The sequence below is a fragment of the Rhinoderma darwinii genome, chromosome 4 (assembly GCF_050947455.1).
Source record: "Rhinoderma darwinii isolate aRhiDar2 chromosome 4, aRhiDar2.hap1, whole genome shotgun sequence".
Taxonomy (NCBI): domain Eukaryota; kingdom Metazoa; phylum Chordata; class Amphibia; order Anura; family Rhinodermatidae; genus Rhinoderma; species Rhinoderma darwinii.
In genome coordinates this window covers 192,548,249-192,566,287 of record NC_134690.1, presented here as the reverse complement: position 1 = coordinate 192,566,287, position 18,039 = coordinate 192,548,249, and the positions used below count along the sequence as shown (strand labels likewise).

The 18,039-nt window shown below is 41.1% G+C and overlaps 1 protein-coding gene across 4 annotated transcripts in view; it reads right to left on the bottom strand.

The window, feature by feature from the left end:
- The window catches only part of SMAP1 (small ArfGAP 1), a 256,284-nt gene that overhangs the window by 13,949 nt on the left and 224,296 nt on the right, over positions 1–18,039 (bottom strand). For all 4 annotated transcript variants that reach the window (XM_075862007.1, XM_075862009.1, XM_075862008.1 and 1 more), the window contains one exon: positions 7,476–7,603. In XM_075862007.1, the coding sequence (XP_075718122.1) occupies positions 7,476–7,603 (128 nt within the window). The remainder of the gene's footprint in view (positions 1–7,475; positions 7,604–18,039) is intronic.

Sequence of the window (18,039 nt, the reverse complement as noted above, 5' to 3'; positions counted from 1 at the left end):
GGTGTCACTTTTGGGGTGTTTCCACTGTTTTGGTCCCTCAGGGGCTTTGCAAATGCAACATGGGACTGAAAACCAATCCAACTAAATTTGAGCTCCAAAAGCCAAAATGTGCTTTTTCCCTTTTGAGCCCTGCCGTGGGTCCAAACAGCAGTTTATGACCACATATGGCATATTGCCATAATCTGGAGAAACTGCTTTACAAATGTTGGGGTGTTTTTTTAATCCTTTAATCCTTGTAAAAATGTAACATTTCTACATTTAATATTTACAGTCCAATAAATTTAGCAAAAACCTGTAGGGTAAAAATGCTGACTATACCCCTAGATAAATTCCTTGTGTGTAGTTTCCAAAATGGGGTCACTTTTGGTGGGTTTCCACTGTTTTGGCACCACAAGACCTATTCAAACCTGACATGGTGCCTAAAATCTATTCTAAAAAAAAAAAGGTGGCCCGGAAATCCACTAGGTGCTTCTTTGCTTCTGAGGCCTGTGTTTCAGTCCATTAGCGCACTAGGACCACATGTGGGATATTTCTAAAAACTGCAGAATCTGGGCAATAAAATATTGACTTGCATTTCTCTGGTAAAACCTTCTGTGTCACAGAATTTTTTTATTAAACACGAATTTTGGCAAATTAAAAAAGTTTGTCAATTTCACCTCTACTTTGCTTGAATTCCTGTGAAACGCCTAAAGAGTTGAGACTATGTGAATGCTGTTTTGAATACTTTGAGGTGTGCAGCTTTTAAAATAGGGTGATTTATGGGGACTTTCTAATATTTAAGGCCCTCAAAGCCACTTCAGAACTGAACTGGTCCATAAAAATATCAACTGCATTTTTTCACTAACAAAGTACAATGTGTCACGAGAAAATCTCAGAATTGCTTGGATAGGTAAAAACATTCCCAAGTTATCACCACAAAGTCAGGTTTGAAAAAAAATCGGCTGTGCCTCAAGGCCAAAATAGGCTGCGTCAAAAGGGGTTAAAAGCAATGCAAACGCTGAAGCTCAACATTTCTTTTAACGGCAGTTTGTCGTTGCCGCCTTGTTTTGTCATAACTGGCTTTGTGGCGTTTAGCATCAGGTTGTTCTTCTGCCGGTAACTGCCTTTTTGGACATGGTATTGTTTATAGAAGTGATATAGCCTATAGTGCGTTCACCCACCACACAAATACCACGTGACCTTTGGCTTTCAGTTAAAGTTACAGGACATCCAGGGGCTAACGGAATACGAATAATGGTGGAATTATTGTTATTATCGCAACAGCTCATTCTCGGTGTGTGTATATGTACTTGTATTAGATTGCGGTCTGTCTAGTTAATGAAGTCATGTCCATAGCATTCAGAGCTCAGCTTTCCTTTAATTAAACTGCTATGGTAAAATGAAAGCTGTGCTGTGATTAATTTGTTACGGGCAACAAAATGTTTTTCTTTTAGACCGTTTGGATAAATCTGCTCAAAAAAATAATTTATTAAGGGAAACTGTCAGCAGCATTTTCACCCAACCTGAGGGTGCTGTGGGTTTAGTGGTGAAAATGCTGCGGGCAGATTCCCTTTAAAAAATAGTCCATACAGGTAGATGAGAGGCAGGCTGAACCAGCAGTGACAGCGCTATGTAAGTCTGCTTCAACCTGCCACTAATTGGCTACACCATGTGACCGCTGCAACCAATCAGAGAAGAAGCGAGTCGTTGGCAACACAGCTTGCATTTTATATATTAGGCCTCGTGCACACTTCCATCACCATTTTCACGGCCGTTTTTGACGGATCCGTGTGCCCGTTTTAGCAGCCGTGTGATTTACGTGTGCACTCCGTGTTTCCGTTGCCGAGCATGGTACTGTCCAGGGTGCTGAAAGAGCATGGTTGTTCAGCGCTAGTCACTGTATAGGATGCTGAAAGAGTTAATGGGCTGCACTGATCGGCGGTAACTCTTTCAGCACCCTGGACAGTGACTAGTGCTGAAGAACCATGCTCTTTCAGCACCCTGAACAGTACCATGCTCGGCGCTCGGAAAATACAATTTTAATCAAGTAAAAAATAAAAAAATAATTTCATACTTACCCAGAACTCCCTGCATTTTTCTCCTGTCTGGCCAACTGGGATAATGTTTCATCCCATGTCACCGCTGCAGCCAATCACAGGCTGTAGTGGCGGTCACGGCGGACTGGATGACGTCAGAAGGCCGGCCTCCAGGGATGATACTTCATCCCACCTGACCGCCTCTGCAGCCAATCACAAGCTGCAGCGGCCACATGGACTGCCGCGTCATACAGGAAGGTCAGAGGTCTTAGGCCTAATGCACACTTCTGTCTTTTTCTTCAGGGTGCTAGCAGTTTTTCTGACGGCTAGCACCCTGACCCATTCATTTCAATGGGGCCATGCACATTTCAGTTTTTTTGACGGTCCCGTTTCTCCGTTCTCCTGGACAGTACCATGCTCGGCAACACGGAGTACACACGGCCGCTAAAACGGGCTCACGGACCAGTCAAAAACAGCCGTGAAAACGGTGATGGAAGAGTGCACGAGGCCTTAGTAGGATTTGGTTCACTGAAGGTGCCATAAAAACATTGCTGCATAATGTGGCATAAAAACAATACTTTGTGTTTCAAGATTAGGAGGAAGAACCTATTTTTCCTACTTGCATCAAAATGTATCACTAAATAATTACTATTACAGGCACACAACCCAGTTAAGAAACAAAAGCAGAGCTTGAAAAATTCCCCACATAAGTGAAAAAACAAAAAAGCGTCCTAGTATATATGAACCTCCTGATAACAGGATATAGAGTAACGCCATGCACTATACTACTCCTATACGTCTCCTCTGATAGTTTGCACTTTAATAGGCAACATAATCAGCAGATTGCTACATTGAAACAAGTGTAATTACAAGGTAATAAATGTGACAGGGCAGGGTGAAATCTGTGCTGGCTTTAAGTGGAGACTATTAAGAATAACGAGAGAAATGGATTTCAACAGAAAAAGATTGACACAAGACCAACACTACACAGAACGGTCGAGAAGCATTCTTAGCTAAAAACAAAGTGTATAAAAGGGAAGATCTATGTTGAAGATACAAGTCATAATCTAATATTTGCAATGAAAACATAATTTTTCTTCCGTCTCACTGCATGGGACTTAACAGTAAATTGTTGATATATGTGGCGGCAGATCTGCTAAAATCCATGACGACATCATTATATCGGCAGTGAACAACCAACTATTAAAATCCTGCAGACCAAGGAATTCTCTCTCTATTGATACCTTCCATTATGAGCAACGTAATGTAATGATACCATAAAGAGGAATTTAATAACGCTTTTCCATTTATAGCTATGGAAAAAATGCATACAAGGCAGCAAAACGCCAGACCCAAATGTTAGCATTTATATAGATTTGCGTAGTATAATGTCTGATAAATGTATAGTGCACTACACATTGCAGAGCTTTCAATACACACCCTATGTGCCTATAGAGGCATGTCTTGTTTTTTCCCTGTAAACTTCATTATGGTATAATGGATAAAATGTCGGGCCATTTTTGCAGAAACAATCTACATGGCATTAATTTACATAGGGTACCCTTAAATCCAGGTGGACTTTTTAAAATATTTTTCCAACGTGAATGAGATTTTTTAAAAATCTCATTCAAGTGAATAGCATTTCCGCACAGAAAATAAGCATGGATTTCCACCGTATCTGAATAGACCCAGTGTGGTTACTGGATGTTACAAAGGCGAAGAGAAGAAATGAGAGAAATATCTCCTGAGCAGACAACTTCTAGGTGTTTGACCGCTGTAAGGCTGGATTCACACGAGCATGTTCGGTCCATAATGGACGGAACGTATTTCGCCCGCTAATCCGGGACCGAACACACTGCAGGGAGCCGGGCTACTAGCATCATAGTTATGTACGACGCTAGGAGTCCCTGCCTCGCTGTGGTCCCGTACTGAAAACATGATTACAGCGAGGCAGGGACTCCTAGCGTCGTACATAACTATGATGCTAGTAGCCCGGCTCCCTGCAGTGTGTTCGGTCCGGGATTAGCGGCCGAAATACGTTCCTTCCATTACGGACGTAATGTGCTCGTGTGAATCCAGCCTTAGATCTTCCATAGATATTCAACCATACACAGGACTTCTTATTAGTTGCACTTGGCCTTGGGCAGCCACTTCATCGGGTCTCCCTGGAGGGTTAGCAACTGCTTGCCTGGAAAAGGGGCACATGCACATATATATTCCTGATTTACACCATTCATATGTTTACACAAATGAGCCGACGCAGCTCTATATCTTTATGCTCATTGGTTTATAGATTATGCATATGGCTTTAATTTTAATACTTAAAGACTGTAATGGCAGTGGTGAAAGTATTGGCAGGCCCCATGAATCTACAGAATCTGTACACAAATGCTACAGCATTGAATCTCCTGTTTAACAACCACCGCAACATTTCTCCAATATTTAGCAAGTTTCATTATGTATTCTCTACTGTCCTAGTGACTTATTATGTCTGAATATTTTATAAACAAATCTGTTACCCAGAAACTTTTGCTATTAGAATGGTTAATTAGTTCTATTTATGTTGTTTATGTAACACAAATTACACCAATATAATTGAGACTACATGTGTTCACCGCCAGGATTTATACAACACACAGTGCAGGCTTTTACAAAACAAGCTGCAGTTTGCCTTTAATACAAAAACATTCATAACGTTTGCAACAGCAAAGAAAAGCAAAAGGAGAATGGAGCAAACTAAACTATAAAACACAAACGTCACCTGGTTTAATCTAAAAATATAATTTGCATTTATGGAAATGTAACACTTCTTGGAGGTGGCAATTAGAAATAATGTGATACAGAAGCTTGGCATGGTGGCACAATTTAATGGGCTCAAATACAACCATGGTAACTTTGGCATTGGGTTTGTATATTTTCTCCAAGTAATCTGGTTGCATTCAACAGCCCAAAACCTCCCCAGACTAGCGAGATTAGATTATGAACTTTATTGGGAAAACAGATGAATTACAATCCTTATAAAGAATTATAGAGTACAGAATAGTGATGTGGGATGACATGTCTGCATAGGGATAAAATACAAAGTCAGCTAGGCTACACTACAGAAATCCATTGCATCTATGCAGTCACTGGTACTTAAAGTAAGACTTCAAGAGGTTATATACCGTAGACATATGTACATTAAAAGAGACTGTCACCTCATTATAAGTGCCCTATCTCCTACATAATCTGATCGGCGCTGTAATGTAGGTGACAACAGTGTTTTTTTATTTAGAAAAACGATTTTCACCAAGTTATGAGCGATTTTAGCTTTATGCTAATGACTTTCTTAATGCCCAACTGGGCGTGTTTTTACTTTTGACCAAGTGGGCGTTGTACAGAGGAGTGTATGACGCGGACCAATCAGCGTCATACACTTCTCTCCATTCATGTATTCAGCACATAGGGATCCTGCGTTGTTCACTATGTGCTGTCACATACACCCACATTAACGTTACTGAAGTGTCTTGACAGTGAATAGACATCACCTCCAGCCAGGACGCGATGTCTATTCACACTCCCGACACTTCAGTAATGTTTGTCTGTGGCAAGTCTCTTAGATTTATTTCCAGCAGTACTACACAGACCTAGTAAACCCTCGCTGCGTTGCATATCGCCAGCACTGATGCTCCTTCACTGACACTGCTCTCTGCTGCAGCATTATCATAACTGAAGATAACGAAAACCACTTCATTTACCCGTTTCAAGGATTAAGAAACTGTAGGGTGGCTATAGCTTCTTAATCCTTGAAAAGCAGCAGGAACTGAATGGGTTAAGAAGCTGCCCGGGAGACCGGGACTCCGTATAAAACAATCTCTGGACTCACAGTTACACACCATTAGGCTGGGTTCACACTGAGTTTTTTGCAGGCAGAACATCTTCCTGCCGGCACGCCGATTTTCGCTGCGTTTTTCGCCCGCGGCCATTGAGTGCCACGGGCAAAAAATGCCAAAAAAAAATACGCTTTCTCTGCCTCCCATTGATATGAATGGGAGGTCAGAGGCGTAAAAGCCCAAAGATAGGGCATGTCCCTTATGTTTCCCGTGAATAGTTTTCTTCTGCTCGCGAGAAATAAACTCCTCCGCCTCCCATTAAAATCAATGGGAGGCATTTTCGGACGTTGTTTGGCGCATTTTCCGCGTCAAAGTACTCAGTGTGAACTGGCCCTGCGCAAACCCCAGTCCCCCTGACTGCTGCTCCGGTCCACTGTTGGCATTCACTAAAGTAGATGCGCTGTGCAGCCTGTCTGCTTGTTAATAAACCTTTTTTTTCGCTCTCCTGCTATGAGGGCGGGGCCTGTAACGATTTCACAATTCTGAGCGAATCCAGAATTGTGCTAACCTGAAATGGCAAATTAATAAACTTAATTTAATTAATCACCCAGCACCAATGACAATACTAAAAATAAAAAAATAATAAAAATAACTGTTAAATCCCCCACGGATCCAGCTCCGATGCTGCGGTGGTCCCCTACCAGCCTCTGTTTACATTTCAGCAGCGAAGACGTGCCGTAGCAGCCAATCACTTGCCTCAGCAGTCACATGCCGTACTTAATGGCATCAATGCTGCAGCTAGTGATTGGCTGCAGTAGTCATGTGCCTGGAGTTTTATATAACTTTATTATAATAAAAAAACAGACAAAATAATATACTTTATTTCAATTCCTCACCATTTTCAAGATCTCCACTTGCTGCCATTGAATGGGAACATTTTAATTTGCATTTAGAAGCTAAAAAGCTATATAGACTTAATCGCACTAACAGGGGAGAGTTTGCTACAATAAAATATACAGTCTAGGCAACCCTCTGTAAGCTCAATACTTTAGCAGCAAAAAAATGCAATGCTATAATATATCAAAGTATGTCAAATGTTTCAGACAGGAGTCCATGCTGTTTAACTTTAAAAAGTGAATATTCACCTTCTAACACCATGTGGATATTTGGTGCAAAACTCTCTGCTGATTCAATTCTTAATCTATCAGTCGGATCTCTGTTTGTCTGATATAGAGCTCCAAATCCCCTGCATAAACAGATTTAAAATATAACATTCTAGCTGCCTGCAGCCGCCAGTAGAGGGAGCTTACTGCATACAGCATTATTAATTAGATCAATGTATGACAGTATACAGTAAGCTCCCTCTAGTGGTGGTTGCAGGCAGCCAGAATGTAATGTTTTAAAGCAGTTCACTAAGGCTGTAAAATGAATGTCCTTTTCTCAGGATAGGCCAAGAATATCTGATCGTGGGGTGCCCCTCATGCCAACCATGCAATCAGCTGAACCTGCTTGGCAAACAATGAAAGCATTATGCTCTGGTTTATTCAATTACACGTAAGGAGCAGATTACACTCTGAAGCAATGATATAAGTCACATTATTTCACGGGTATGACATGTATTGTGTATTACAGGTGCAGAGAGCATTACCTGTGTTGTAGTTGCAGAGGATGCTGGTAGGGGGTTGGAGATCATTGGACCAAATATATCCAGGTCATCATTTAATGTGCTTGCAGTAGATGTGCTGCCATTTGCCACTGGTACTTCAGCGGGAATATCTGAATAAGAAACAAGAAAATTAATGAAGAAAACCGCACAGAAACAGATTAGATCCCCCTTATCATTCTATTGATTCACCACTCCCCATTTATGCTATAACCTGGGCGTTCAGACCTTCACTAGTTTTCTCCCTCCAGCTCTAACTTCAATTTGATATCACCAGTGATTCACATGAACAGTCCAGACAGTCATTTATAAATGCAACGATTAAGAATGGGGTTTAAAAGACTTACAGAGCGAGGGTCACTGAACCCATTCCCGCCTGGTGAAGCAACCACCCCATCCAGGCGCAGAATGAATGGAGAGGGGGCCACCCACATACAGAAACAACCGAGCACTGATCTCCAGTACCGGGGAGAAAATGTGAAGTAGAAGCCACATCTAATCTGAAGGACGGGGAGGAGGGTTCACGTCAAGCGTGTCGTTTTTACTCTTCGTGAGCTTAAAAAAGGAGAAAATAAGATCCTTGCAACATAAAATATGCTGCTATCACCAAGGTGATGAAAAGAAAAAAGACTGATCCGTTTTCTCTACTCAGTCTTGAAAGATTGTGAATGATCGCTGCCAGAAACAAGTGACAGACGACAGGACTAAATTGTGAGTGTATATTATATATTATATGGAGACATATATATTATAGAGAGACAAATACAGATATGTTACATGTATATATTCAGATGAAAGATTTTACTTGTTCTTACAGTGATCAACGCAACCCTTATAGATTTTGAACGTTCTCATGGCGTAGGTTATGTTTATAATACAGTTACACTGTACTGGCACACTTCATAAATGAAAGAACAAAAGGGATTACAAATCAAATGATCATCATAGATATGTTCAAGAAACAATAGTTGTTGCTATGGCAATGGCGAGAGTCAAGGTTGTAAACTTCTCACTTTCAAAAGCGTCAATTTGCTTTTGCTGCAGCAAGCAGAGTCATGAAACCCAGACAGATATATGAAATATACTAGTCAGATATTGCCGTGTCATTTTAAGACTTCCAATCTAGATGTTTTTCCAGAACTCATATACGCACAGCCCAGCCATCGGCACCCTGGGGACACAGCTGCACGACTACTGGTAGATTAGACCGATGTATCTTATGACTATTTCATGACCTGTACGTCGCCTTCAACAAGGTGTCCACAATATTTCGGAAATCAAAGAAATGCTACAAACTCAATACTAGACTTTCTTGGAAAGCTTAATATAAACATTAAAGTTAACACAACTGTTGCCGCAGAGCTTGCGAACAATGCTGAATTTAAAAATCGCCTAGTTATACAGCAATTCATTTTATGCAATACAGCAACATAACAGAAGACGACAACTGAAGAACTTATTTCTCCTTATTATGTCATTGTCTAATTCATTTCTCATGGTTTTTAAGAATTCTGCTCGTAGTCATTGAATGGGAACCATCATTGTTTACCTCCAGAGGATGAAAATCCGCCCTGGTCATGTGATGCTCACAAGAAGCGAGATCTAGAATAACTAATGGAACAAGCCATGTATCTGACCAGGGCAAATGTTCAATCTCTACAATTAAACAAAGTGTTTCCTTTAATTACTGCAAGCAGAGCTTTTGAAAACCTGATAAATATATAATACTATAAAATGGCATAACTTTTCATTATTCAATGAATAACTTTGATTTGTTTCAAACAAAATAGCCCTTTAACTTTATTAAAAAGAAATAGAAATGTAAGGCCCCCTGCACATGGGACAGAAACACTGCAGATCTGTGCAGTAACAGCCATGTGGATGAGAGTTTAACAAATCTCATCCACATTGTGCGGAACATTTTCCACGCAGAAATCGAGCACGCTGCACTTGTCCAAATGCTCATTTTTGGGGATGTTCACAATGGATTTCACACTATTCAATGTATCACATGTAGATTTTGCTGCTGAAAAATATGCAACACATCCACCACGTGTGTGGGTACCTTGATGGCATAGCTAGACACAGAGAATATACACCGATCAGCCATTACATTAAAATTACAATGGCACCTGACAAGAGTGGGATATAATAGGCAGCAAGTGATCAGTCAGTTCTTGAAGCTGATGTGTTGGAAGCAGAAAAAATAGGCAAGTGGATGGAATTGAGCAACTTTCACAGGGGCCAAACTGGGAAGGATAGATGACCGAGTCAGAGCATCCCCAAAACGGCAGGGCTCGTGGGGTGTTCCTGGTATGCAGTGGTTAGTACATACCAAAAGTGGTCCAAGAAAGGACAACCATTGAACTGGTGACAGGGTCATGGGGTGCCCAAGGATCCTTAATGCAGTGAGGAGCAAAGGCTAGACCATCTGGTCCCATCCCACATAAGAACTACTGCAGCACAATTTGATAAAAATGTCAATGCTAGCTATAATAGACAGGAGTCATAACACACAGTGCATCACAGCTTGTTGTGTTTGGCGCTGTGTAGCTGCAGACTGGTTAGGCTGCCCATTTTGATGCCTGTCAACCACCGAAAGTGGCTAATGGCATGTGAAAATTAGAACTAGGCCATTGAGCATTGGAAGAAGGTGGCCTGAACCGATTAATCACATCATGTGGACACTGGGTGTGTTGAGTCCGCTTACCTAGGGAAGAGATGGTACCAGGATACACTATGGGAAAAAGGAAAGCTGGCAAAGGCAGTGTTCTGCTGGGAAAACTTTGGTCCTGGCATTCAAGTGGATGTTAGTTTGGCATGTACCACCTACCTAAACATTGTTACACCCTTTCATAACAGTATTCCCGAATGTCAGCGGCCTCTTTCAGCAGGATAATGTACTCTGCTACACGACAAAAGTTGTTGAGGAATGTTTGAGGAACATCCGATCAAGCATCTGTGCCACATGTAGGAAAAACAAGTCTAATCCATAGCGGCCCCACCTTGCAACTTACAGGACTCAAAGGATCTGCTGCGAACGTCTTGGCGCAAGATACCACAGGACACCTTCAGAGGTCTTGTGCAGTCCTTGCCTTGACTGGTCCGAGCTGTTTTGCTGGCACAAGGGTACCTACACAATATTAGGCAGCCGTATTTTTTTTTTTTCCTCACACAGATATATTATATATAAATAACTTATCTCTCATTCCCTATTCCACTCCAAATCTCCCATCTGACCACAAACGCCAATCCTTCTGAATTAAATTCAGAAGGATTAGAGTTTACGGTCAGATGGGAGATTTGGAGCGGAATAGTGAATGAGAGATAAGAATATATTATATACATATATATTAAATCCAACATGTTTTTGTAGGCAGATCATGTGACATCCACCTAAGCGCAATTACAGATGTTTCTACTTTCTTACATTTCCTCTTATCGCAACATATCCTGAGATGTGTGGCACATTAGATGTCTATGCTATGTGTGTTTAGGTGTGGCCACCAACTGTTTGTGTCATGTGAATTGCAGCCCGTCAAGGGTGTTGCAAGCATGTCGTGATATTGTATTGAATTGGTTTCATGAGAAATTGGAGCCCTTAACCAAATTCAAGCAAGGGTAAACATCTGTACTTTTCTAGCAAAAAAAAAAAAGTCTAGAAATAACTTTTATTCTTTTCTCTTGCGTTATACGAGTCCACATTACCTAAAAATACCAAAATTTAGGGATCCCACAATATTAATTTGAATTAACAGATCTATGGGAGTTCAAAATGTAAATACAGAAGGATAGCAGGTGACCATATGTATAGAGTCTATATTCACTTCATTACATTCTGGGCAGCTTCCAGTTTTTATCAAATATTTTAAGCTTAGCAGGGTTATTATAAATCTGAAACATTAACCCCTTTGTTTCCTTTGAATTTTCTGAAAATGAAAGAAGGGGAAAACACATTTTTAGATCTTTCAACCCCCCCTCCCCCTTGGAGAAAGAGAGCCTTGGCTGCAAGTATCCGTACATTTCTTCATCTCCTAGATCAAATTCCTCATTTAATTCTATAAATTACTTTAGCGGATTATTATTAAATATTTGATCAATTCTCAACATGTCATGCCTACTTCAATATCTATATTCGTTTTGAAAAAAAGATTGCTGTATCATTTTATTGCCCCAAATTGAGGATTTATTAATAAATCCTCCTTAAATTTGTTTTATTTGCTTCCCACCCCACTAGTGCCTAATAGTGCATAATTTTAAAGATAGGAAACCTATAATATGGTTTAACCTCTAGGTATGCTGTCCCTAGGAGCTCATATAGTATATATTTCTCGTATATTGGATGAAGGGTCCTGAAGTACCCCATACAGGTGTGTCACTACAAACCAACAATGTCAAACTATTCATCTGTGAGGCTGCACCAAATCTTCAAGTAGACATTCAAATTATCTTGAAGATTTTCCCTGGCACCCATATACAGTAGGGCTATTTTAGAGAGCATACAACATCGGCAAGGCAATCATTTTAAGAAGAGCTATTATTCCTGCCATATTTAGGTTTAATTGATTCCATATTCTAATCTTATTGCCAAGTGAATGAATTCCTGGAATTATATTATTGGATATACACGCACTATCATTTTGGGATATATATACTCACAGATACTTAAAAAGGTTGTCCACTACCGGACAACTAATTACCTATCCATCATATAGGTCATCCGAATATGAACAGTTGGGGTCAGACAACTGGACCCTGCACCGATCAGCTGCCTGCGGTCACCGGATGTCATTGCACAGTATGCAATGTACGGAGCCGAAAGCGGTTGGCTCCATACATTGCATATTGGCCGTGCTGCAGAACTGCAGCTCTGCTCCTATTAAACTTGAATAGGAACAGAGCTGCAATACGGCCGCTATTACGTGACCAGAGCCATCTGCTTCCAGCATGGACATCCAGTGCCCGAAGGCAGCCATAGCAGCTGATCAGTGCGGGGTCCGGGTGTCTGACCCCCCACCGAATCGTATACTGATGACCTATCCGATGGATAGGTTATCAGTTGTCCGGTAGTAGACAACCCCTTTAAAGAGGTTGTCTCACGACACACTTATGGCATATCCACAGGATATGCCTAAAATGTCTGATGATTTGGGTCACACCAATGGAACCAGCATCTATCTCAAGAAGGGGGTATCCCGGACTCCATTCTTGCCTGGTAAGGCGGCCGCTGAATCCAGCTGGTAAAGGTGGTCGGGTTCCGGAAACAGCCGAACTTACCAAAACAGCGTACTGCAGCGATCTGTGCTGTTTCTGCAACTCCTAACCTGAACAACTCCCCTGCCTGGTTGCAGCAGCCACCTCACCAGGCAGGGAGGCAGTCAGGTGGTCCCCATTCTTGAGATAGGTGGTGTGGGTCCCAGAGGTAGGACCTACATCTATCAGACAATTATGGCATATCCTGTGGAAATGGTATAAATATCTGTTGGGATACAACCCCTTTAAAATGTCGGAAGTTGAGGAAAATCGTTTTTTTTTCCGGGTCTAGACACATCAAATTATATTTTTGCCAGTTGAGTCCAGAGAATTTTCTAAAAGATGGACAAAACTCTGTCCATAGTATCAAAAGTTTCCAGATACAAAATGTCATTCGCGTACATGAATATCTTTTCTACCTTATCTCCTATATGAAAACTATGAATTTCTTCATCCTTGCGCACCATTTCCACAAGAGGCTATCTTATTAAATCAAAGAGGAGTGGGAAGAAAATACAACCCCGCCTAATACCTCTGTATACTCTGAATAGGTGAGATCTCATATCCTTCACACTTATCCTGGCAAGGGGTCCCTGATATAGAAGTTCAATCCATCCCAAAAAACCTACACCGAATCCCATCTGTTTCAAAACCTCACATATGAAATTCCATTCGATGATGTCAAATGCCTTATTAGCATCTAGTGACCGGATCATCTTCTCTCTACACCCATCCACACGTCTGCTTGTTTAAAAAATAAAGAGAGACGCGGATGAATACTAGTTGACTTACCGGGCATGAAACCTGTCTGATCTTCATGTACTAGTGAAAACCTTATTGATTCTATTTGCCAAAATCTTGGCTAATATCTTAGCATCTGAATTTATTAGAGAAATTGGTCTTAATGCATATAAAGCCAACAGAGCTTTTCCATTTTTGTACATTAACTCAATGAAAGCCTCGTTCATGGATTTAGTTTTTTTTCTAACGGCCTCCATATTTTTTTTTTTGTGCAGAGAACGAATTTTAGCCGAATTTTATCAGCCAATGTTAACCTCATAACAATTATAACTATTCATATGCAGATCATCCTGAGCTGTATTAAACAGAAGTCATTCTTATTCTTCCTATACGGTCCATCATATTTTATTAGAAAAGCTTGGTATACTGGAAGAAAACAATGTTCTTTATTTTTGTGTTCTTCCTTACAAATAATAATTTACCTCGGCTAAGTCAACATGTGAAGAGCGATGCATCTTAGAATGGCAAGAAAATCTTGCACGTGGTTTTAACCTTTTAACTGAACGGTGTAGCTAACCCTTACAGTTTAGGCTCACAATATACTAACTAGCCTTTGTGGTGGATTGCCAGCAACATAGTTCTAACAGTATTTATACACATACAATACAGTTTACATATTTTTCTAACGGACTAGATATGAATGAGGGTAACTATTAGTACAAAAAGCACAATAGCAAAAGTAGGTTTTCAGTTTCTACTGCACGGACTAGATGTGTGCCGTACACTAGACGGTGGTAGCCTTTACTGTAATAAGATATAAAAGGAACCAAACATTCAGATATAGGCCAGACTTTCCACTGGGATTCCGACCTGAATTAAGCTTCCATGCTCATTTGGTCAGAATGACCTTGTACGACTATTTCAAGGCACATTTAGCTACAGACACACAAACCTCCAATGCACCATTTTCCATCCTGCATAAAGTTGTATCATCATAATACTAAATCAGGAGAAAAATCCACAACGTGCTGCCTCCTAGGCTTTAAATGAGAGCCTGACTACCTTAGCCAGGACAACAAAATAGTAGCCCGACTTGGATGATACTTGGATTAATGTGCAAATCTACCCCTATTTGCAAATTATAGGGAGCTCCAGAAAAGTAATTGGCTATCACATAGTGTGCGTTCCGATTGTACTCTGTAACAGCCCTGCTTTCCACTTTGTAGCAGCGGGTTTCTTGTAATCTCAATGACATTTTTTCCCCCACACAGCAGTATGTTACTTACTTTCCTTAAATAGGTGGCAGCTGTCAGACGCATCAAAACAAGCATCAGCTAAGCTCTGCCGAGGGTACGCTAGAAATGTCGCATCATGTGACAAAAAAAAAAGTCATCTCTCTATTCTACAGTTTTCAAATCAGACAATCACTGTATCAAATGATAGAAAATTGAATTCCTCCCAGGTATAATTGCATTTCGGATGTATCTAGTTAAGTAGAATACCACCATGACTGCATGATGCAAAATGAAACAGTTAATCTCATGGCAATCATCTTGTGAGGTAAAAGATTGGTCTAAAGCAGGGGTCTGCAATGTACGGCACTCCAGCTGTTGTGAAATACAACTCCCACAATGCCTCAGCAGCCAATGACTTTATTATTCCAGTCAAAGGCTATCAGGGCTTGCTGGGAATTGTAGTTTTACAACAGCTGGAGTGCCGAAGGTTGCTGACCCCCTGGTCTAAAACATATATTGGACAACCTGAAATCCTGTGAGGGATAACAATACATAGGTAGTTTATTTGCTTCCAATGAATGGACATCCATTTTCTTATTGATTAGCAAGCAGCCAGAGGATATCTGCAACAGTATAATCTCCAAAGTCAAGACGACGTTCATGCAAATGCCTAAAAAACTCCTTGCACAAACGTTGTTCAATAATTCGATCCTTTGCGCACAGTAGATTTTGACAATTGAAGATCACATTGTTGAGATGTCCAGCTGTGCACGATGCCATCATTATATAGAGTGCGGAAGAAAAACGACACTACACAAAAACTGCTGCAAGAGTTATAGGGATTTTCATTGTCTGCCTTGGTCTACCAAGCATCATTTACTGGCTAGGAGCTAGCATGGCATCATGGCTACGTTCATGGCTGTGAAAGCGTTAAAGTACTAGAACATGTCTGCACACTAGACCACAGTTTCCACATTTTCTATATCACTATGTCACCTACCAAAGTGACATCTCTGCTGTCCTGGGGATATGAGCCAGATGGCTGAGCAGCAGAAAAAAAAAGTCGAAGATTTTTGAAATGCTCAAGAGGCAAACCGAGTCGCGATGTAAGCACGGACTGCAGCATAAGACAGGTAATCGTGTAAAACCTACTCGATAGCATGCCATAAAAAACCGCACAAAGGGATGGGAAGCAATTAATAGAGCAATAGCTGCCTCTCATCATTTTTTTTACAAGCAACATTTCCAGTCTCCCAAATGCATGCGTAGTGAATGCCACAGACCGTACCGATACAGGACGTGAATTTTACAATCAGGAATAACGAGATCACTAGAAAGATGAGGATTTGAATGGCAAAAAAAAAAAAAAAAGGAATAATTTGCTGGGGAAAAAAATGACAGTGTGGGCTATTAATCAATCAGTCTGTGTAGGCAGCGAATGCTGCCCTCAGGACGTGCTGCCTGCTGAGAAGCCCAGCACTAATGAGTAAATAAAACATGAATTACACAGTCATTTACATTGCTTACTGAAAAGTTATAGGTCAATAGACTTCACATCTTTTCTTGTATAAAATGTGGCCTGCAGATCTTGCTGAGAGAGGTCTGTATTAGGGCCCCTACACACGCTGCCGATTTTGTTGCAGAAATTTCTGCAACTGAAAAAAAAAAATGGATTCATCAAAATGCGGTTATTTCTGCAGCAAGCGCAAAACATGCAAAAAAATCTGCTGCTTGTGCAGACCCTCAGTCCATTCACAACAGGAAAATACAATAAAAATTACTTAGTGACATAATATAAAAACAGATCTGTCAACCGCAGCTTGTTGGGGTTTCCTTGTGAAAGCAGGAAACTTTTCTAAAGAAAAAAAACAAAACACGAAAAAGGATGAAGAAGAAACGTTACTCCAAACAAGTAAGGCATGCGCACATCTACAGGAGGTGGGGGGGGGAGTGTGTGTGTGGTGCCATCTACAGGAGGGGGGGAGGGAGTGTGTGTGTTTGGCGCTATCTACAGGAGGGGGAGCGTGTGTGGCGCTATCTACAGGAGGGGGGACTGTGTGTGGCGCTATCTACAGGAGGGGGGACTGTGTGTGGCGCTATCTACAAGGAGGGACTGTGTGTGGCGCTAACTACAAGGGGGGACTGTGTGTGGCGCTAACTACAAGGAGGGACTGTGTGTGGCGCTATCTACAAGGAGGGACTGTGTGTGGCGCTAACTACAAGGGGGGACTGTGTGTGGCGCTATCTACAAGGGGGGACTGTGTGTGGCGCTATCTACAAGGGGGGACTGTGTGTGGCGCTATCTACAAGGGGGGACTGTGTGTGGCACTGTCTACATGGGGGCTGTGTGTGACCTCATTTATTTTCTTTTATTTTTTTTGTTATGGTAACTACCTTATTTTGTTCTATTCATTCTTGCCTAGTCGCTCCCCTTCATATTGTTGTAAAGCTTGATTATTCATCAGTTCTTAAATGATGCATTGATAACAAAATGACTCAAATAGTCACAAGTACAGCAGCGCTGCCTCACTTATCAGTACTGAGCGAACAAACAATCGAGCGGAGACGTCATCGGAGTGCCAGTGCTCAAAGCTGCTCTTCTATCGAGCTACCTGCCTGAATCACACAGGGCAATGCTCAACAGCGGGCAGACTTTTACTACACATTTCCGCTCTCCCTAGTTTCATTCATTGGCTGTCTCAGGGGCCATATTAAAAGCCTCTGGGATCTTATCCAGCCGAAGGACAAACACCTGGATTGCCAGACATATATAGAGCAAAAAGATTTTCTGAAACGAATTGAATGTTAGCGTGAATGAGGCATATTTGATTTGCTAAAGGTCTTGACATTTTATTTGCATGCTCCTGCTTGAATATTCGAATGCAAGGTATAATAGCTACATTTGCCTTGAGTTTCTCTATATCTATCAGTGAATATATTAACATTTTCAGTATTGCTCACCTTTTAAAGTAAATACATGCTCACCACTTAATATGCTGCTATCAGCTAAGCAGAGCTTCCTACTAGTCATTTCAGAATTTAGCAGTTTCTAGAAACTGCACACAAGAAAGCCATGGATTAACATTTAAAGTAACAGTCCATGCAAAGATGAGATTTCACTTTAGATAGAGCACACAAAGCATGACTGACATAAAAATTCACATTATTAGAGTTCTGTCAAAACAACTCAAAGGGAACTCGATTCTACATTACCGTGATATACTGTACAGAATGAAACTTAACTGCCGCAGATACTCTGAGCAGAAAAACGAAAAAGTGGAGAGGGCTGGGTTATTTCTAATGGTAGCCGTGTGGTCAAT